This window comes from Engraulis encrasicolus, chromosome 24 (assembly GCF_034702125.1).
Source record: "Engraulis encrasicolus isolate BLACKSEA-1 chromosome 24, IST_EnEncr_1.0, whole genome shotgun sequence".
Taxonomy (NCBI): Eukaryota; Metazoa; Chordata; class Actinopteri; order Clupeiformes; family Engraulidae; genus Engraulis; species Engraulis encrasicolus.
This window is the reverse complement of record NC_085880.1, coordinates 25,180,282-25,203,027: the sequence shown is the minus strand read 5'-3', so window position 1 is coordinate 25,203,027 and position 22,746 is coordinate 25,180,282. Positions and strand designations below refer to the sequence as shown.

General features: G+C 43.6%; 1 protein-coding gene across 1 annotated transcript in view; it reads right to left on the bottom strand.

Annotated features, from left to right (window-relative positions):
* epas1b (endothelial PAS domain protein 1b) overlaps window positions 1-14,080 on the bottom strand; it is a 73,906-nt gene extending 59,826 nt beyond the window's left edge. The window contains exon 1 of the mRNA XM_063191749.1: window positions 13,614-14,080. Within this exon, the coding sequence (XP_063047819.1) occupies window positions 13,614-13,639 (26 nt within the window). The 5' untranslated portion in view covers window positions 13,640-14,080. The remainder of the gene's footprint in view (window positions 1-13,613) is intronic.
* Window positions 14,081-22,746: the final 8,666 nt, after the last annotated feature.

Genomic DNA, 22,746 nt, shown 5'->3' with positions numbered 1-22,746 from the left:
GGCCCTGAGCACCACCATGTGCAGTTTACTTTGACCTGTTGGAGTCGGTTCCACTGATACCTGAGAATGGGGTAGGTATGAGTGTGTTTGAAACGTGGACTGTTTCTGCAAAGCAATTGCCCATATCACTGTAAAACACTGCAGCCAGTTTAACGTAAAAAAGTACGTTGCTGAGAATGCTGTTGAGTTAAGCCTTAAGTTGAGTTAACTTACAAACTTAAGGCAGCCGAAACTTACCTTGTTATGTTTACAGTAACTGGCTTGCAATGTTTTAAAGTGTACTGGGACAAATAAAGCTACTACGACTACTATTACTACTACTACTACTACTACCACCTCTGACACCAGAATGAGCAGCGGGGGATACTAGGTGTAAAAGAAACGTAGGAACCCTTTTTAGGTACATTCAGAGGCGATTCTAGGGTCAGATGGGGCCCCAAGCGAAAATGCAAAAGAATGAACATTTGAACCAAAATCATCACTACTGTTTTACAGTATGGACTGTTATTCACTATCTAGGGGCTTGGGGGCCCCAAGCGGCTGCCTGCCTTGCCTGGTGGCAAGATGCGCCTCTGGGTACATTAACTGGTGTAACTATGTAATATCGTGTGCTAGTGTTGTGAATATACTTCACCTTCGACTTCATGCACCGCTAAAAAGTGCTGCCAGTGACACAGCCAGCCCAGTATGCAGCTATTTTTTTCCCATTAAATTAATTCCGGTACAATAATATTTAATAATAACATTTATTGTTCAGAGTGCAATATCACCATGCATCATCGTCTCAAAACACTTGTAAAACAAAACATAAAAAAAAACAAAAAAAATAGAGATAAAATAATTATAAATGTAACATAAATAGATGTGGGAGACCCAGGTTTTATCAGGCTGGTCTAATGCAACACTGCAATCGAGGATTTTTACTGATTTACAGATATCAGAGAACTTTTCCCAATGCCAGCAGCCTGATGCAATAACCACATTTCACCCAGTTTATTCCCAGCACCCACACCGAACCACCACGTCTGCTTATTACTGCTGTGCTACCCGTATCTCGCGCTCATTCTCACTCTCAACCTCCTTCATCCATCCTTTACTCAGCAAAGCACATTCATGAGCCTGATGACTTGGCATGGCAAGAGCAGATCCTGACTTGCACTCCTATTCTTTACGTTGCATCAAACACACATGAAAGCACATACACACAAACACACACACACACACGGTACACACATGCACAAACTCATGCACACACACACACACACACACACACACACAAGCACAAATGCGCACACATGCATGCACACACGCATATGTGCACAACCACACAGACACACAGACACAGACACACAGACACACACAGACACACACAGACACACACACGCACACACACACACACACACGAGTAAGCCAGAGAAAGGACACCTAGAGGCATAATTGCTATTGCTATGGGGAGTCAAGAGAAATTGAGTTCACTAGGTCAAGGTGAACAGGGGCCTTCAGGTGACCTTGAGAAAATCACTCATCCACTTCTGAGTCAGGAGGATCATTATCTTCCCGTAGTCAGGTTCAAACCCCTTTTGATCGCTCGTTGCAGACATTGACATTGAGAGAGAGGATTGACATTTTCCTGTGACTTCTCAAGTTAGCACCTGAAGTCCTGTTCTGAAACGCACGTCACCACGCCTGTCATTGTCACTCTTTCAACGCACTGTGTTGTTCACCGCCAACAAGAGGTAGGCATTTGGAAGGAGGCCACACATTAAATGTCATCATGTCTCTTTTTCGTGTAGACAGTAGCAGCTTCGAGGGACATGTAGATCTTTCCTGGAGGCTACTCGGCTTCTGAGGTGTTAACCCCTTTTTAATTTAAAGCTATTCTGGCGTGATGTTTTCCCTTCATCTCTCTGTGCGAAATGTGCTGCACAAATAAACGTGTCTTGCCTAATGTTAAAATGTATTGTTGCATTTGAGACATCCAAATGACTTACAATAGCTTTCATTGGTTAGGACTTATTCTTTTTTTTTTTTTTAACTTCAGTTCATTTACTGTATAGCCCCTTTAACACAACAGTTGACCCCGAAAGTGCTTCATTAAAAACAAAAACATAAAATGGAGGAAATATAAGTACATTAAAAAGTATTTAAGTGGTGCTAAGAGGCAGGTACATATTGTAAGAAAGTAATGAGGGGGGGGAGAGGCAACAAGCTGGCGTCCAGCCCTCACGGCCTCTTACCTTCTTCTCTCCTCTTCTCTGCCACTAATTAAATTCCCTCCTGAGAAGTAGCATTCCAAACCAAGTCCTTTCTCTCCTCACTTTCTCTAATCCTCTCCTCCCTCCCTCCCTCCCTCCCCGTGTCATGATTGCATTCTCTCTCTCTCTCTCTCTCTCTCTCCCCTCCCAAAGTTCTGCCGTGTTAAAAGCCAATCGGGTTTAAATTTAGTAACACCGGCCCATTTTAAAATGATTGATTGATGTTGAAACCCTCTCACACGCACCCTTGTCCATAAAACTGGTTGATCAAGACAGCGGACACATACAGTACACGTACACCACCTTGCTCAGATTTAGACTTCTTTATTGTCCATTAAACATCATAAAATGGACATTTGTCTTTGGCATGAAAGGCACACAAGAACAAAATGCACATCACAGACAACATTCTCAATAAATAAATGTGCAATTAAAGGTACATTTAAAGAAACCATGGAATGGAACTCTAGTTCTGTCCATTTTGTTCCTCATACATAGATAAAACTGGTTGATCAAGAAGGTTGACACATGCACCACCTTGCGTGGTCAAAACAAGCAGGACTTCCACAGAAAGACCAGACTTTAAGCCTGACCCCAGGGCCTTTTGCTGTTGTGCACACAGAACGTGCTCAATGTTCGCACAACACAGACCCCTGTGACAACAAATACGTGTGTGTGTGTGTGTGTGTGTGTGTGTGTGTGTGTGTGTGTGTGTGTGTGTGTGTGTGTGTGTGTGTGTGTGTGTGTGTGTGTGTGTGTGTGTGTGTGTGTCTGTGTCTCTGTGTGTGTCTGTGCGTGTGTGTGTTTTGAGGGTTGGGAGATATGACATGCATTGGACTTGGTTTGTGTACACTAGTCGTAAACGAAAGTATGTTTTTACTGAAGTGCAATCCAGGTGACAACAAGTCCTGTCAAACAGAGCACACTGAGAGCTGTGACAGCACCCTTCATGATAATCCTACCAAAACAGAACACTACTTGGGTATTCAAATTTGCTATCTTAGTTCCCTCTGACAAAACCTCTGCAATTTCCCAAGAGCCATTAGGCTTGAAGATGTCTTTTTGTGTGCCCAGGCCAATACATATATACCCAGAGGCTAAGAGGGCACAGGCTCTAACATGTACAGGTTGCCTAGTAGAAAATAGCCCCTGTACTGTTGCTAATAATAATAATTCAAGCCACAAATTTACATACAAACTTAATACACACACACACACACACACGCATACACGCACGCACACACACACACACACGCACACATGAGCATGCACACAGGCACACACACACACACGTTAAACAAGTGCTTCCAAAGAGGGCAAAAAGCCTGATGGGCAGAATTCCACAACGCCAACCAGTATGTCATGCGCAACTTGTGGCCGTTCACCCCATACCAAAGTCCTCTGTCCCTATGATAAACTCTGAAGGACCTCCTGTCAACCGCCTCATATGCTCATTCTGTCTTCTTTATTATCAATTAGCAGTGGATTAAAAACGCTAAAAATACCTATGCACTGTATGGTGCATGATGCTTGCAATACTTTTTTTTCTTGCTTCAAATACAACTATAAAATGTATAATTATTAATTTATATTATTATTATTATTATTATCATTGTTGTTGTAGAAATAGCAGAAATAGCAATGTTAATATTAGGTATGGTATTAGTGGCAGTAATTCAATCAAAACCGTAAAAAGCCTTTAATCCTACAAAACCCTCCCACAAATCCCCCCAAAAAACCTTCTCTGTGCCAACACTAAACCTAATATTAACAATTTATCACTTGGATAATAAAAAAATATCTATCACTTTTAATAATAAAAGTGTCAACGCAGAGGATGTTAACAAGTACAATACTACCTCTGCCAATCCTGCACCCCACCCACCCACCCACCCCCCTCACCCGAATCCCGCCCCACCTATATCCCCTCAAGCCCCCCCACCACCCCCACCCCAACCCCACCACCACCCCTGTCTCCTGACTCCTCTACCCTTCCCTTCCCTCTCCCTGTCCAGCCCAGCCGGCCAGCCAAGCCAGCCCAGCAGCCAGCCCCAGCCCCACCTCATTTGCTTACGGGGCTTTGCCTTCCTGTCCTTTTGGCATGGTGCTAAACACAAACAGCTAGTGAACAATGCGTCAGGCTGGGGCTTCTAATCTCTGATCCGCTGGAACAGCGTGTTCCTGCGCTTTGCCAAACAAACATGAGAGTGGCGGCCGTCGGAGGTAGCGGTGGCGGTGGTCGGAGGAGGAGGTAGCCTAGCGTCGCTCCTGTGCTCCTGTTCCCCCACTGCTTCTCCTCCTCCTTCTTCTCCTCTTCCTGACAGCTGACAGCTTTGGCCGGGCCCAGGACAAAGTCATATGAAAGGGCCCCACAACCAATACATGCAATGTAATAGGGAGCCAATTCTGGGGCCTCCTCTGCACCTGGGCCCAGGACAACTGACCCCTTTATCCTCCCCTGTCAGCTTCCCTGCCTCCTCTACTCCCCCCTGCCTTCCCTGGCTTGCTGATGGGGATCAGGTGCCCGCCGGCTGCTTTAAATCATGGAAAAGACGGATCCCGGATCCCGAATCAGCCCAGATCATCTGAGATTCCAGCTGGAGATACCTGGATGAGGCCGGGGAGGGAGAGCCACCACAACACACAGCACCACACAACACAACACAACACAGCACACAACAGCCACCCTTCCTGTCAGTGAGGAACACCTGGCACGCGTGCACGCATACCCACACACACACACACAAATACACAAACAGACACACACACACACACACACACACACACACAAATACACAAACAGACACACACACACACACACACACACACACACACATTGGTTGTTCCGCCGCCCTTTCCCCAGTCTCGTGTTTGTGTGCCATTCCATTCCATCAAGACGGATGAAATACCGCCATCTTTTAAGGCCTAAAGCAACACCGGACAATATACCACAGCAGCTCTGGCACAGAAGGGCAGACAGCTCACCTCATTTGAGAATCAAAGTGGACTCAACGACTACCTGACAAGTTCAACCAGGAAAAAAATGAGGACTAGACCATGTCTTGCAATGTGTTACTATCTTAGGGTTGCAATGCATTATTATCTGAGGCTTAATGACTTAATTGATGGCTAAAAGCCTGAAAGAAAACCTTGCAACAAAGGAAACAATGCCTTAAATATCTTCACAGGAGCTGAACAACTGAACATTTAAATTGCTTTGTATACAACCAGTGATTTTTTAAAGATCACAGAGTGTTTGGCACAAATATACAATTGAGCAAAATCCAAAACTGTCCAAGAAAACAATTATATTTTTTCCATCATCCAAGACTTCTTATGGCACATTATGTCTAAAACCTGAGCAAGCTCACAAGTGGCTCAGAGGAGTGAGCATGGAGGTGGACAGACTGAGTGAAGAGGGCATTGCATTCCCAAGGAAGACCTTGACTCACTAGTCAGTGCAGCCGTAATTCTGCAGGTTAGTTTTGCATTCTGCAACATGACTTCAATCTTCAGGGACCTTCATGGTGATCTTCATAATGACCTGATCCCAGATCAGCTATCAGAGGTCACTGACATGATGCAACAGAAGAACAGTGGAAATCCAGGCGGCAGAACAAGGAACAAGGAAGGATTTACTTTGCAACGCAAAGCTGCTGTGTTCTGTGGAAGCCAATTTCACAAAGAATGGAAAGTCCCGATTTTAAATATCAACTGCCACAATAGTAATAACACATCCGTTAACGATGTAATAACAATAACAATATAATAATCATAATCATAATAATAATTATTATTATTATTGTTACTGTTATTGTTATTATTATCATTATTATCATTATTATTATTATTATTATTATAAATGAACAAGACAAACAGAACAACCACCACAACAACAGCAACAACAACAAAAAATAAAATAACAACAACAATAATAATAATAATAGCAATAATAATAATAATAATAATAATAATAATAATAATAATAATACATTTGTAAACCATTACTTTACAAAACAAATTCTTCTCGAGGCAAACAACTCCTCTGTCTACTAGGGGTGGTACGGTTCACAAAATTCACGGTTCGGTTCATATCACGGTGTCAAGGTCACTGTTTTCGGTTCTCTGCGGTTCTTTTTTTTTAGTTCATGATAAATGGTGCACTGGCTAATAGAATCGGACTTATCACTAAATATCCTACGTATGGTTTGTATAGGCTTATAATGTGAAAATGGTATGATTTTAATTGTGCCATCCTCTGATTTGGTCTTATACGCTAAAGTTTTAATTAGAGAGACTGGATAAGATACTCCTAGAATCTCTGTTTTACATATTTTTTCTGGGAAATACATGAATTGCGGTTTGTGATGGATTGCACGGTTCGGTTCGGTATGTGTGTGAATTGTACGGTTTCGGTTTTCGGTGCGGTTTGTGCCATCCCTACTGTCTACAAAGCGAGGGAGAATAGGACACCACGGAGGAGAGGAGGTAACATGAGCATGAGGGATAGAAAAGCAGAGAGATAGACTTGGGCTTTTGCCGAGTAGGGCAGCTCCCAGTGTTGATGGCGGGCCGGGCGGTGGTAAAAAACCAACACTCTCAGTGAGAGGGAGCAGCGGAGAGAGAGAGAAAGAGAGAGAGAGAGAGAGAGAGAGAGAGAGAGAGAGAGAGAGAGAGAGAGAGAGAGAGAGACAGAGAGAGAGAGAGAGAGAGAGAAAGACAGACTGTATTAGAAGAACAAGGGATGGGAACAAGATCCTAAGCAACCGTGTTGAAACAACAGAATCCCTACTGTATCTTCCCCACTGCGCCCACAGCCCCTTCAGGCCCCCAGGAGATTGGGTGGGGGGTTGGTGGGGGGAGTATAGGGGAGGTGGAGGTGGAGGTGGAGGTGTACTGGAGTAGGGTGGTATGTGATCATGTCGGATAGCCTCCTCCCCTGGAGGAGTTGTCACAATAAACGTTCGTGTTTCTGTAGGGAGGCGCACTTGAGATGGAGGAGCCCACTTTGGGTGTCTTTTGGAAGCCCCTATATTATGTGTCAAAGCAGTAAGCCAAACACGCCACTCACGTCCACACACAAAAGACCACTTTGTGGACTGTCGTGCCTTCTAACGAAATGTGTTGAGTGTATCGTGTGTATGTTTTTGAAGGAGAAATGTAGGATATTAACACTATACTATATCTCAATTCTGTATCATCAGACCAATACTGTATATTTTTTACAGCAAGAATAGACAAAGACAGACAGACAGACAGACAGACAGACAGACAGACAGACAGACAGACAGACAGACACACACACACACACACACACACACACACACACACACACACACACACACACACACACACACACACACACACACACACACACACACACACTATCCATCTGTCTGTCGGAGAAGAGCCTTGGGTCTAGAACTGACCAGAACCATGAGCACTAACCAGGAGCACCTGCAGAGTGGTGCTGCCCTCACCCCATAAACCTTAGATACTGGGGGAGGCACTAAGAAGCTGGTTCAGGAGTAAACCAAATTAAAGGGACACTGTGTGAGATTTTTAGTTGTTTATTTCCAGAATTTATGCTGCCCATTCACTAATGTTACCTTTTTCATGAATACTTACCACCACCATCAAATTCTAAGTATTCATTATGACTGGAAAAATTACACTTTTCATAGATAAAAAGGGGGATCTTCTCCGTGGTCCGCCATTTTGAATTACCAAAAATAGCCATTTTTAGCTGCAAAAATGACTGAACTTGGACCATACTAGAAAATATTTGTTTAACACTTAGTAAACTTTCATGTAAAGGTCAAATTTGGCAATGGGCAGCCCAATTTCAATAAGCAGCATAGTTGCAGTACCTTTTTTGACCATTTCCTGCACAGTGTCCCTTTAAGGCAAATCATCTCATAGAAGAGCCTTGAGTCCTCATTTTCTATTTCTACTAGATGATTTTACCTCTTCACTTAAACCTGGTTTACTGCAACCTGGTTTACTCTGGTTTAACCTGGTTAGCTTCTTAGCACACCCCTCTATACTGCCAAATACACATCATAGACACGGTAGCCTACAGTGAACGCAGCCGACGCAGGAGCAGTGTTTTCACAGAGGCCTGACAAGAGAGACAAGCTGGCACGCGGGAACCAGCAGACAGCCCTCTCGGGACTGAGCACAGGTACCGAGTGGATTGGAGACGAAGAGGCTAGATACACTCTCATGTCATCTCATGTGGAACCAAACTGGGTTAAAAAAAGGGTCGCCGAATAAGGCCTCTGCCTCTCCCTCCGCTTGCTTTTTTCACCATCCTTCTCTGTCAGTAATTCCTCTTCCTGTCTGTTTCTTCTCTTTCTCTTTCTCTTTCTCTTTCTCTCTCTCTTTCTCTCTCTCTCTCTCTCTCTCTCTCTCTCTCTCTCTCTCTCTCTCTCTCTCTCTCTGTGATTTAGATGTGTGACCTACTGTAACAAAGAGCAGGGACAGGTGACTGGACAATGTGACATGGTGTAAGTATTCAGGCAGCATTCACGAGACCAGAAACCAGGTGCTGGAGAGAGTTGTAGTACCTGACAGGTTGTAAATCTCTCTATGGACACGGAGCAAATACAGAGCAGCTAAATAGTAAGGCTGTAACGATATTGCATCGAACCGAGGTATCGCGGTACGCAGACCCACGAACCCCTATCGTGGGTCTGCGAATCGCGATGCGCCCTTTAAAAGTTGTTACCAAAGTTCTTCCCTAACAAAATCTCTGTTGTTACCCCTCAGTCTAGAAAACAGCAGCATAAAGGCAAATGTTTGCATATGCGCTTAAAAAAGACAAGTAGAAAAGGGGCGCACATGTGCGAGTAACACTTCCATTCATCCCTCTCTTATAAAATGTTCCGTCCAACCAGCACGTGCATTTGTTATTATCAATTGCCTGAGCAACCTCCGCGAGACGAAACACTTGGAAACGTCGGAAGGTAAAGCACAGAAATGAACAACAGACCCAAGAAGGCTTTATCAAACGTGTGAAGGTGTTAAGATTCATGCATGCGCCGATGCTGTTGAGTGGAGATAGACGTTGAGCAGAGAGAGAGAAAGAGAGCGAGAGAGCGAGATGCTCCGCCTGCCCAAATTCATAAACCACGCGACGCTCTATCAGGGAAGTGTCTGAAGTCGGGCGAACGTTGAGGTCGATGTGGATATTAATAGGTAGCGTTATTCTTCCTCGCATTGACCGCCTAGCGAAAACATGCTCCATTTCAGCCTGCATCCATTCCCGCTCTTGACAAAATGTCAAATCACAAAACCAAACAAAGGACAACGTGCCTGTTGCATAGTGAGAACATAGGCTAACTGAGTTTCGAGTTTTGTTTGTATAAGCGTGCGCGCGCTGCTGCACGATCAAAAAAGTTAAAAAAATATTAAACATCAAAATTAAGTGTTGCATTTTTGTAAGTAACTTTACACAACATGTTTCCTGACGAAATATGACCAGTGTTGTTTCAGTTAATGTTTGGATATTAATTGGATAATGTTTGATAATGTGAGACAGTTGTTAGACTAATAGGCTACCTACTGGAACCCTGACCCTTCTCTCTCCGTCTCTGTCTCCCTCACACACGGTCAGCATCTCAGCATCATATGATCTAAGCCTATTAATAAGAAGCCTACTTTTCCTTGGTGAACTAATATCCCTTATTGTGCTTTGATGTCAACACCTGGGGAACAGGTTGCAGTGGTATATCTGCAGCATCATTTAGGTACACCTACAAAATTAATGTAGGCAGGTAGGCCTAAATGCAAAAAGAAATCATATATATAGCCTATATAGGCCTATAATTTATTTTCTTCTTTTTTTCCTTTAAAAATAAAATAAAATCGTGGGGCATATCGAACCGTGGGTCATATATCGTGATACAAACCGAATCGTGGGTTGGGTGTATCGTTACAGCCTTACTAAATAGCTCATCATTTGACTAAAAAAGACTATGAGGTGAGAAATCATCAAGCAGATTTACTTTTATGTAAAGCCTGGTACCACCCCCTTGCACGGGTGAGGCATAAATGCAATTTCGTTGTGTGCAGTGTGCAGTGCAGTGTGCAGTGAACACTTGTGTGCTGTGGAGTGCTGTGTCACAATGACAATGGGAGTTGGAGTTTCCCAGTTGGGCTTTCACTTTTCACTTCACGTAGTGAGCTACCCGTACATGAGCACCCTGACAAATGACCAGTGAACCATGGGTGCCATTTTAAGACTGCACAATTTCCCCCTTTCCATTCTACCTGCTTTTTTTCTGGGAATCACAGGCATTCAACAACAGGAGGCGGTGTGCATAAATAAACTGCCGGATTGGAGACAGCGGGAGGCCTTGCTTCATACAGAAATGAGGCAGACGCTCCCCATAAACACCACATTAGAAAACCAATCACTAGGGCCTCTCCAGGGCCATTCACAGCTTTGGCCAGGCCCAAGACAAAGTCATCTGAAAGGCCCCCGCTCTCAAGATTATATCCAATGTAATGAGGAGGACCCAATTCTGTACCACCCTCTACCTGGGCCCAGGATATCTGACCCCTTTATCCACCCTTGTCGGCTTCCATAAACACCACATTAGAAACCCAATCACTGTCTCTACCCAGACTCTGATTCAGCATCAAATGCAGTAAACAGTAGGGTTATATTAGCCATTACAGAGTTAAGGACAGAGCGCTTCCATAAACACACGGGGCATTGGGACACCAACATTTACTCAAACACACAAACACATGCACGCACTTGGACACACACACACACACACACACACACACACACACACACACACACACACACACACACACACACACACACACACACACACACACACACACACACACACACACACAGGGAGAGAGAGAGAGAGAGAGAGAGAGAGAGAGAGAGAGAGAGAGAGAGAGAGAGAGAGAGAGAGAGAGAGAGAGAGAGAATGTCCTCAGTTAGTGTTTGGGTCTGTCATACGAGCTATAGTGTATGTGTAGAGCGAGCGGAGAGAGTGAGTTCTAAGATGGCTGCTGATTCCTCCTATGAAAGCCACTGCTCGTTGATAACAGCACGGGAGGTCTGCCTCCCCCCCCCTCCAACCCCCCCACCTCCTCCATCACCTCCCCTGTCCTCACCCCTCCCAACTCCCCTTACTCCCCCACCCCAACCCCACGAGGAAATAACCCCAAGTCGCCATCCACATCCTCCCTGGGCCGCTGCTGTGCGTCCAGGGCCGATTGCACCGACAAGATCCACAGATTCCTGCCTGGCTTCTCCCTCCACCACCAGGGGCCCTCCATCCATACGGCCTACGGTCTGCTGTTTACGTTATGCTCATTTGGGCTCCATCTGATAATGGCGGAGGGGAGAGAAGCACTCATTAAGGGGGAAGAGCGCAGTCACGAGGCAACACCAGACTGCCAGGCGCTCGCACCCCCCCACCCCCCCTCTCTCCCTCCCCCACTCCAAAACACCAGCAACTGACCCCCAACCCACTCTATCACACACGCACGCACGCACGTACGCGCGCACACACACACACACACACACACAGGCACTGTCTTGTAGCTGAGAGGATAATAGAAGGTCACGACATTGGGTCATTAAGAGCCTCTAATCACAATTTATTTTTTACCCCCTTCCAATCCCCATTCACACCTCCGGTAGTGCGGACTACAGCCACAACATACTGTAATGACAGCCGTGCGCAGTTCAATGTGAAGGAGCTTGAATTCAGGTACCATTTCTAAGGCAGCGTACAGGGGACAATTATGATAAAACATGAGCAAAGTGCATAGATTATGATGAGTCTGACCGAATAAAACAAATAGAATAAGGTTCACTGAGTATGTTTCTTACTGCATTCTTCACCATTCTGCAACTGACAAATGTGTTTTATGAAATTAAACGAATTCACTGAGCAGGAATCATAGGTTACTAAGGCTTTGCCATGGTAGCCTGTATACATCATACTGATTACAAGTAGGGCTACCACGAAGAGGAAAGGCTGAACCATGGTCGTCCTATTGGAGGACTATGGTTAAGCCTTTCAACTTCATGGTAACTCTGTATCACTTAAATGCACAAAAACATGAAAATAATAAAAAAAAGAAAAGAAAAGAAACCTCACTTGGCAATAGCATACCCATGTTGAATTTTCGTAATGGTCTGGATCCAAAGCTCTGAGGTTTCCGTGGGGATGAGGTGTCAAGAAGACACCACGGAGACACCATTTTGCGCATGATACAATTACAGTAGATGCCACTGATATTTCGCAGTTACTGTACATCTTGTGCCAGTGGTTGTATGCGCTGCTGAGAGAGCAACAACTCGACCTCGAATACAGCGCTGAATAGGCCAATACTCAGTCATATATTTTCAACCTGTCATAGCGCACTTCAGTCGACGTAACAACGTGTGTAGTCGATGGTGTATTGCATAGACTATTCATTCATCATTACTGTCTTAAATCCACAGTCAAGTCCATAAAAGCCTTTACCGAAAAAACAACTGTCACACATACAACAAAGATAGGCCACTATTTTACAGTGTCAAAGTCAGACACAAATATGGGTTAGTCTTATCAGACGGGCAGTTTTTATGAACCTTGTACTGTTGCGCAGCGCTTCATTACAAATCACTACAATCGTATGGCAGTTTAAAATATATTTCACTAACAATGCAAACCAATTTATCCTTCCCACTACGCATGGCTGCGCATGATAAATACGTATTTCTTAATACTACCCCATTGCTTTGAATGCAGTTGTGTAGGCCTATTTCTACTGATCTATAGAAATGCGAATTAAGAATTCAGGCATTGTTAATTGTGCCGATTATGTAATGTTCGGACACTCGACTTTAAACCTAAATTTACCGTGTATTTTCACGTTAATTTACTTCAAACCAAAAACATAAATGATTTAATTCATGTTTAAAGGGGAAAACATGTTATGAAGTTTATTTCATTAGTCCCAGAGTGACCTGTGCACCTTGCCATAATGTCCTAATGCAGCCTCAAAAAGTTTGGGTAGGCCATATCTCAACCTTTCGCTCAAACGTATTATGACTCTTCTCTGCTTGTCTATTGTATAGGTGTTGGGCTGTAATAAAAGACTAACGTTTTTGAACACACTAGTGAAGTTTTGACGTAGCGTAATAAACTCTCTCATGTTGTAATCATCATAACCTACTTTGATTGCCGTAGCCTACACCGTCCTCGCAGTGAATTCAGAAGATGTCAAAACATAAAAACAGAGAACATTACCAACATTAACACAGCTGATAGGCTACATTGTGTATGCCACATTCAAACACGCAGATAGGTACACATTACATTGAAAACTTACCGCTTTTTCTCCTTCTCGGCTGTCATCGCGACGCGGTTGAAGATCTGGACTACGTAAGCTGTCCTCTAGTTTCCTTGAGTCCGGTGCGATGCAAAACGAGTGAAAAAACAAATCTGAACAAATCTAACTCGAGGCGACACACGCACTTACGGGCAGAAAGTCATTATAAAATGTTATCGCAAGTGCAAGAACTACGCCGTTTTGGCTGTTAACAAATGTCTATTACAGATCGTCCTGCGCGAGGACAATCAACAGGTTAGGCTATACAGTCTCAGTACACTGCCGAGGATTGTACAGCCCCTCACCTAGAGAGCCACGGTAATATCCACCGGTTTTAAGGCACGTCGTCTTGACGAGGTGATTTACTTAACGTCGTTGTCAAAGTTTCTCCACTTACTAGAATCATCGGAAAAGTTCAAGCTTCTGACTACTCTCGGTTGGTACAGTGACAGCGACTCAATCAATCAGACCTGTCGTGATTGGTGCATTTCAGCCCGGTGGCAGCGCTTCAGTCGACCACTGCCTCGTGATTGGTGTGCTCGTCTCAAGTGACCCACCCCCCAACTCACCACCCCACATCGCACTCTCATTTGTTGGTTAATTTCATAGGGTTAACAATTGAGATGGGGAAAGAATTGATATTTTCACACGGAACGCGCTGCACACAGTATTCTATCCAGCGAATTCGCACTCAGTTATTTACTTATTGTCCGTGTTGTATGTGGAGCGCAAATCCCTTTGCGTCGTTACGCATGTAGCTATGCCTAAATCAGGTGTTATACAACAGCATATTCTCACGCAAGTCTGGTCTTGCTTAAGCGCTGCAATATTTCAATGTCGAGGCAGGCCAGTGGAATAAGCTGTCACTCTATCTGCCCTGATTAAAAACAAATTAAATGGGTGATTAGTTCCATACGCGGGAAAGAGGGTTACAGGAACACAGGATTTCGAGTAGTCCTTTACGCATACAAAAGCAACAACTTTGAATGTACAGAATAGTACACAGTGCCAGTCAGTTAGCACGGTGAAGGGCCACTTTAGAAGCACGGAGATGAACAACATGACCAGACCATTCACTTGTCAGTCAAAAGGGTTTTAATGGCTCATCAGAGCTGTGCAGACTTGACTCCATTGTAGGTTCATGCTGAACTGAGCTGCCCCTTTGTTTCTCATTTTGGCACGCAGTGTGAATGAAGACGTATGAGCTTGGTAAATAGTCTGTTATTTACACTACATACGTGACGAAAATAGTCAATTAAAAATTAGTAAATTGCGCTCCGCAACCAACCCTTACGCACACGCCCAATTTCGACGCGAAAGTGACGCAGCTCAGTTCGATCCCTGACCCAGGTCTGTGACTGTCATACCCTTTGTACCCGTGCGTCTCATCAGTCTAAATAATTTTCTGCACAATTTCAATCATCAGTAGCGGATCTTTTTGTAACGCTGTACTTCTCGTGTTGCTAAGCGTGCCCACTGATTTGAAGTAGGCTACTGAACAAGTTGTTTTTCCTCCACAGTCTATTATGGACACAGTGGGCCCAGACAGAGAAAATGATAAAATAATCATGGCTTTAAAACTGTATTTGGACAGACAGGATAGGTGCGCTGTGACGTGGTTTGTGGTGTAACATGAAAAAAGTCTTAAAATACTTTTGGGGCTTTTTTTTGCCTTTATTTACATGGGACAGCTATTGTAGAGAGCAGACAAGAAGTGAGTGGGAGAGAGAGATCCACTAGGGCTGCTGGGACCCAGGCCTGCATTCTGCGTTTGAACCCCCATTCAGCCCATATGTGATGGTCAGGTGTGATAGCGCACCGCACCACAGCACCACAGCACCACAGCACTAACCTTTTAAAAAGATAAAAATGTAAAAGAAAATATTAATATCAAATTATTAATCTCCCAACCAAGGTGCCATATGATTTTGTTTATTTTTCAGTAAAAAGCCTGCCCAGTGATGATTAATGAGGCTTTGTCTGGTCAAACAAGGTAAACTCTGAAATCTGTAACAGGCCTGTGGCCTCTTATGGCATCGTTCCACCAGGGAAACACTGCACTAGTCATCGACTATTCTCAACTATAGCACTACACTACTATGGCATTACTGTGTATGCAGAGTCCAATATGACTTGGTCATTGCCATTCTGCAAACAGCAAATTTGTAATAGTGGCCTTGTCCTCTTGTGAACAGCACATTTAACCCCATAGCGCAGAGCCTTGCTCCACCCACAATTTCGTTGACTTCATTGACAATGACAATAAACTCCTTGAATCTTGAATGTCTATGTTACAACCCTACTGTCACCAAAAATGTAATGGCTATCTTAATATGTCACTTAAGGGTCTCTGTAATGTCATAGCAATGTTGTTATGATGTACTTGAGGCCCGCCGGCGACCCCATCTGCTACTGTAACATTTGGAGAGAACTGTGGGACCAAATACACTCTAGAACAGGGGTATTCAATTGAATGTCAACGAGGGCCATTTTTTCAAATTCCTCCCAGTAAAGGGGCCAAACTATACGTAGTATATCGTTATGGTTGCCGGCTGTCAATGAAAAAAAAAAGGGGGGGGACACTTCATTGAGTTGGCGGTCTGGGGGTCCACCCCCAGAAAGTTTTGTATTTCTTAGATGTAATTGGCTGCATTTTAACGTCTGCCTTGTGTTATGTTTCAGCTCGATACAGAACCTCTCTCTCTAAATTCTAAAAAACAATTCCATATTTCAAGGGGCTTGTGGGGGGCCAGAACCTTGCTGTCCAAGGGCCGCATCTGGCCCCAGGGCCGCCTTTTGAATAGCCCTGCTCTAGAAGATGTCATATCAACTAAGTGTTAAATGAACATTGCCTTTTTAATGTGTGGCTCCCAAGAGACGTACAGTAGGGGGTCTGCAAAGGAGCAAGCCTAATAAAACAAGTCCACTCGGGATTCCCCTTGGTGGTACTGTATGTGTTGTGATGCCCTAAGACAAGATCTTTTGGGAAAGGGCCCTGTCTCAAAAGCAAAAGAAGGGCACTTACACAGTGAGCCCTTGAACCTGCTGCTTTGTCAATAAAGCCAATATTCTAAAGGTCCTGTGGAACCTATAGGGATACCTTCTCTTTTCTCGAATTGTGTTTTGCAGAGGTCACACTTTTGTGTTTTGACCCTCTTACCTCTGTGGTTTATGCAACAACACAGGCAGCTCAATGGTGGTGTATGTCTGCCGTCACAATAATCAAGCCAGACAACTCAGTCTATCTATCAACTCTATCAATCAATCAATCACTCTCAAAAGCAAAAGAAGGGCAGTCATGGGTAGGCGGTTAGGGCGCCAGACTTATAGCCCAAAGGCTGCTGATTCGACTCCCGAGCTGCCAGGTTAGTGGGGGAAGTAATTAACCACCGCTATCCCCCACCCTCCTCCATGGCTAAGATATCCTGAGCATGGTACCGTCCTGCTGCACTGCTCCCTTTTGGGAGCCACTGGGGTTGCCCCCTTCCACGGGTGAGGCATAAATGCAATTGTGTTGTGTGCAGTGCATAGTGTGCACTTTTGTGTGTGGAGTCAAGTGCTGTGTCAGAATGGCAATAGAAGTTGGAGTTTCCCATTTGGGCTTTCACTTTTTCAAGAAGGTCACTTAACACAATGAGCCCTTGTACCTGCCACCTTGTCAATAAAGCAAATAGTCTTAAAGGTGCACTGTGTAATATTTGTAATAGTTCATTTCCGGAATTCATACTACCTACTAAGAAATGTTACCTTATCCATTAATACTTACCACTATAATCTAATTCGAAGAATTCATTTTTACTGGAAACATTTTCATGCATGAATAGGGGGATCCTCTCAATGGTCCGCCATTTTGAATTTCCATAAATAGACATTTCTAGCCTCAGAACTTGTTATACTTTGGTCATACAAGTAAATATTAATTTATTATGTCATAAATATTCATGATTCAATTTGGCAATAGGCAGCACAGTTTCAATGAGCAGCATATTTGCAATACCTACTGTGGCCACCACCATGCACCTTTAAGATGTCGTGGAACCAAGGGATCCCTCCTCTTTGCTCGAGTTGTATATTGCAGAGGTCACAGCTTTGTGTTTTGACCCCCTTGCCTGTGTGGTTTACGTAAACAACAGAGGCATCTCAATGCTGGTGTCTGCCGTCACAACAATCAAGCCAGACTCACAGCAACTTCTATATCGATCTATATAATGTAGGGGGTGTTCCAAGACAGGTCCGTAGCCAGCCTTGTGGTGGGGGGGGGATCTTTTTTTCCCCCGAAAGTGGACTTAATTTGGCTCTCTATTCCAATGTCCCCAAATACATGAACACAGTTCAAATATTTTAATTTAGACATATTTTATTAATCATGAGTTTGCTGTGAGTCTGTTGCTGTCCTTAAAGGGACAGTTTGGTCAATTTCAACATGCAGTTGTAATGCTCACACTACCCTGGACTTGTCAGTGCCTGAGATTTTTTTTCTTCTTCTTCAGCCGTTTCCGAGATCCTGGTTATTGTAATGGGGGCAGCTCTTTGTTTACATTTCAAAATGTTTTATTTATTTATTCCCAAAACATCCAAAAGGTTATAAAACATCAGCAGACAACTAGCAAACAGCAGTACCTTTTGGGAAAATATTTGGAGTTGGCCTATGTTTCATTTTTAAAAAATGTAAACAAACACTGCCCCCATTAGAATTGCTCATATCTCGGAAAGGGCTGAGCCGAAAAATGTGGCATCACCAGGTACTGACATGTCAAGGGTAGCGTGAGCAATACAACTGCATGTTGAAATTGACCAAACTGTCCCTTTAATTGTTTGTCTGTTGCTCCCCATTCTTAACATAAATGGACATGAATTGCTTCAAATTACTGCAATCTGACAGTTATTTTCATTGTTGGCCCAGTGTTGGGGGGTTCGAGTGGGGGTGGGGGACAAGAGGGGGGGTTCGAACGAACCCCTCGAACCCCCCCTGGCTACGGGCCTGCAAGAGCATGTAGTTTTATGATGACTGACAAGCTAATGGGAGTCATTGAGTAGCCCACTAATTTGGTGGCAAGCCAGAATAAGCAGGCAATTCATAATCCACAGTAGTTTAAAGTGTATTCATTGGACCCAATATGTTGTTACTCATATCTGGAAGTAAAACAATATAGGCTACCCTAATAGCAATTGAAGGACCAAGGGCTATATATGAAAGTGACAGAAAGTGAAAGCCCACCTGGGAAACTCCAACTCCACAGCACTCCACAGCACACAAGTGTTCAATGCACACTGCACACAACACAATTGCATTTATGCCTCACCAGTGCAAGGGGGCAGCCCCCAATGGCGCCCCATATCAAGTAAGCCATGAGCTACATTTCATTCTATCTAAAAGGAAGTTGTCAACACACACACACACACACACACACACACACACACACACACACACACACACACACACACACACACACACACACACACACACACACACACACACACACACACACACACACACACGCACACACACACAAAAACACACACACACACACCAAACACAAAGTCTACAAACATTAAGAGCACAAGGGTTTTGACATCATTGAATTTAATAGCTTTTCAAAACAAAACAAACAAACAAACAATACACATTCACATCCTTTTGAATACAGTACATTTGGCACACAGTAAAATGCTCACAGTCCCGAAGAGAAGCCGACTCTAGAACGAATGAGACACGGACCACAGACTCATGCCGGATCCGTGCCGGATGCGCGCCAGATCTGTCCCAAGAGCAGCCAGCCATCCAGGATCACATACAGAACACAAAATGGCAGACATTAAAGTAAAAAAAAATATTGGAGACGACTTATACACATATAGCTTCACAACAATAAAAAACAAACAAAACAAAAACCATAACAAACACTGACAACCTAAACTTAAATACACATAAGCATATGGATCACACTGTAATATAAACACATATACGTAGGGTGCCATGTTTTTTGCATGTACAATTCTCTGGAATAGTACATACATATAATACTACATCTGGACATGGTTCTTGCACTTTTATTTTAAGAGGTACTTTTCTTCAGCCATGTAAATATTAACCTTAAGCTTTCAGTCATGGTACTACTAGACTGCGAGTGTTTTCTAAGAGTTGAGCTTGTAAAAGGTTTTCCTACAAGTTAAAACATTTCCAACGTATCTAAAATAAAATGAAGGAATGGGGGAGGAGGGAAAGTATCTGAGGAAAAAAAAGAAAACAAAGCCATTGATTTGTCCTAGCAAGAGAAAAACACACGTGTCATGTAACAGATTTGGTGACGTGAAAGTGTTTGTCATGTGTCTTTGATTCTCTCTTTAAGCACTAAAGAGATTCAGCACTTGATACTTAACATCACAGCGGCAATAATAAAAGGCATGAGACTGGGAATGACAATATCAGAAAAAAAACAAGACACCTACACTCATACATAGCGTACTGGGATGTCAGGTGCCCTTTGAAAGCTCCTCTTCATATATCTTTAGTAAAAAAGTTCAGCCCTCCAAACAATCAAGCAACTGAATTCACAACACACCACCGTGCATGTGTGGTAGTGTGTGGGTATGCATGTTTGTGTGTGTGTGAGTGTGGAGTGTGTGCCACAGATTGCTGAGGAATCCTTTTTTTGTTGATATTTTGGAAACTGTTAAATCCTGGTCCAATTGCATTGCATCAACTCAATTCTTCCCCACAAAAATTGTTAGAGGTGACATACTCCCACCATCGTGACACCAAATAGGGAATGATTCCATTGATGAGACTTAGCGTCTTGTAACTTTGTAATCTGTGTTCTACGACACGATCCCAAATAAAAAACAGCGTTCGAAAATTTTACTTGAAAATTTGATTTCATTTGTGGACAACAGTCACCACCAGTCAATAAACCCTGTACAATAACACCATTTAGTCTTGTAATGGGGCCAGTCAAATGCTGAGGAAATGTGTGGTTCTAAAATTATACTGTACAGTGGGGCATGGTCAATCATAAATGACAACTCTGAGAAAATAAAGCTCTGGCCCTGCCATGAAACCAATCCCTTTTCGGTTTCCATGACAGTAACGCTTCAGCCAACCACCAAAATGGCGACACGGAAAGAAGATGAGAATTGACAGAACTCTCCTAGATAATGGAAATGTCCTTCCAGGTACATTGGCATTTAAATGTACATCCAGAGACATTCCGTAGTGCATCCTTCTGTATGTACAGCCGATAAATAAATGCTTCTCCCCTATATTGTACATGTGAGCTGCAGTGAACTGAATGTAGGGCAAGGGCACATGTAGACATGGCAACGGACAGTGAAAACAACTGAGGCAAAAAAAAAGCCATGCACTTCAAAAAACTAATAAACAAATGATAAATGACCATACAACAACCTAAGCAGCAGAAAAAACTAAAAAATTTAGCTAAAACTAAACAGGATACACACAGACATGTGTACACAAACAGCCGCATGAACGTACAGACATGTGTACGCACATAAAAACGCTCTCTCTCACACACACACACACACACAGACACACACAGACACAGACACAGACACACACGCACACACACACACACACACACACACACGGAAAATATTGCACATGGACATTGTAACTTATTTATCATACCCTAGGAACATTTTTATATCATTTTAAAACATTTTCATATCATATGAATTTAACATGCGACAATTCTACTCTTCTGCAGGAGCTTTTTGTAGTATGTCTATACAAGATGTGGTCGTTTGTAGGCTTCAGGTCCTGTAGTATTGTACAGATGGACACACACACACACACAAAAACATCTTCACAATGTTTTCACAACGGTTATCTGCTGCTACTGCTCCCAGCAAGAGGAGATCTAAGATGTCATCATTTGGAGATCAGGACCCTGTTTCTCGAAAAGCGGCATTGCTAGCTAAGTTCGCAACTTCGGCGGTTGCCAATGAGAAATTGCACTGCAACCAAGTACGTTTCTAACTGTTAGCAATGACACCTTTGAGGAACACACCCCAGGTCAGTAACAGTGATGACAACAGAACGAAACAATAAACCAAAAACGTGGAAAAGAAAATATTCATATACAGTATAACTTTGAATCAGAATATGTTGAAAACACGGAACCTAGTATAGGGCATATTCACATACATACTTGCCCTCTTGTGAGCACAGACAGACACGCGCACACGTTCACATACATGCACACACACTCACAGACATGAACAAGCTCACACACGTGGAGTTTGCAAGTATATGGGATGTCACAAATATTCTACTAATTGTATCAGCTAAGTGGATACACGAAAAAGGCAATTCATTTGTCATGATGACTGAGTTTAGTGAGGCTAAATAGCTTTTACAGAGAAATATACTCACACACGCAGTCACATACACGCTCAGACACACACACATACACTCATACACATAGAGTACATGAGCTGAAACAGTCACACATGGCGTGTTCTCCATTCCGATGCAACGAACTTGGAGTGAAATCTAGGAGCCTCTCTCTCTTTTTTTATTTAGTTTTACAATCATTGGTTTTAGTCGAGTTTGGTTTTTGCATTCGGACTGATTTCAGCGACTCACTAATGGAAATGGTCTGCAGAACAAAACACACACGCACACATGCTCACACACACACTTGCGCACACACACGTACGCACGCACACACACACACACACACGCAAGCACGCACAAACACACGCGCGCGCACGCACACACACACACACACACACGCATGCACACACACCATGTGTTCTCTGTCGGAACATGAATGCTTGAATGCTGCACGTATGGTGTCTTATGGTTGAAAGTATAGCAAGGATGAAGTACTGTATTGGTGGGGTGGAGTGGACTGCCTTCAGAGTTGACAAGCGCTCCTCAACTACTGTCCGAGGAAGTCCAGTCCACGTTTTCTTTCTCTCTTCATTTTTTTATGGTGTTGTTGTAGTCTTTCACATTCCTCTTCACTCCAGATCTACCACATTCCGAGTATGGGGGGGATTCTCCAACCAGGAGAGGAGTGGAGTGAAATGTCAGGGTAGCTCATCATGACATAATCCATGTGAGTTGGTTTAGGGGTGTGTGTGTGTGTGTGTGTGTGTGTGTGTGTGT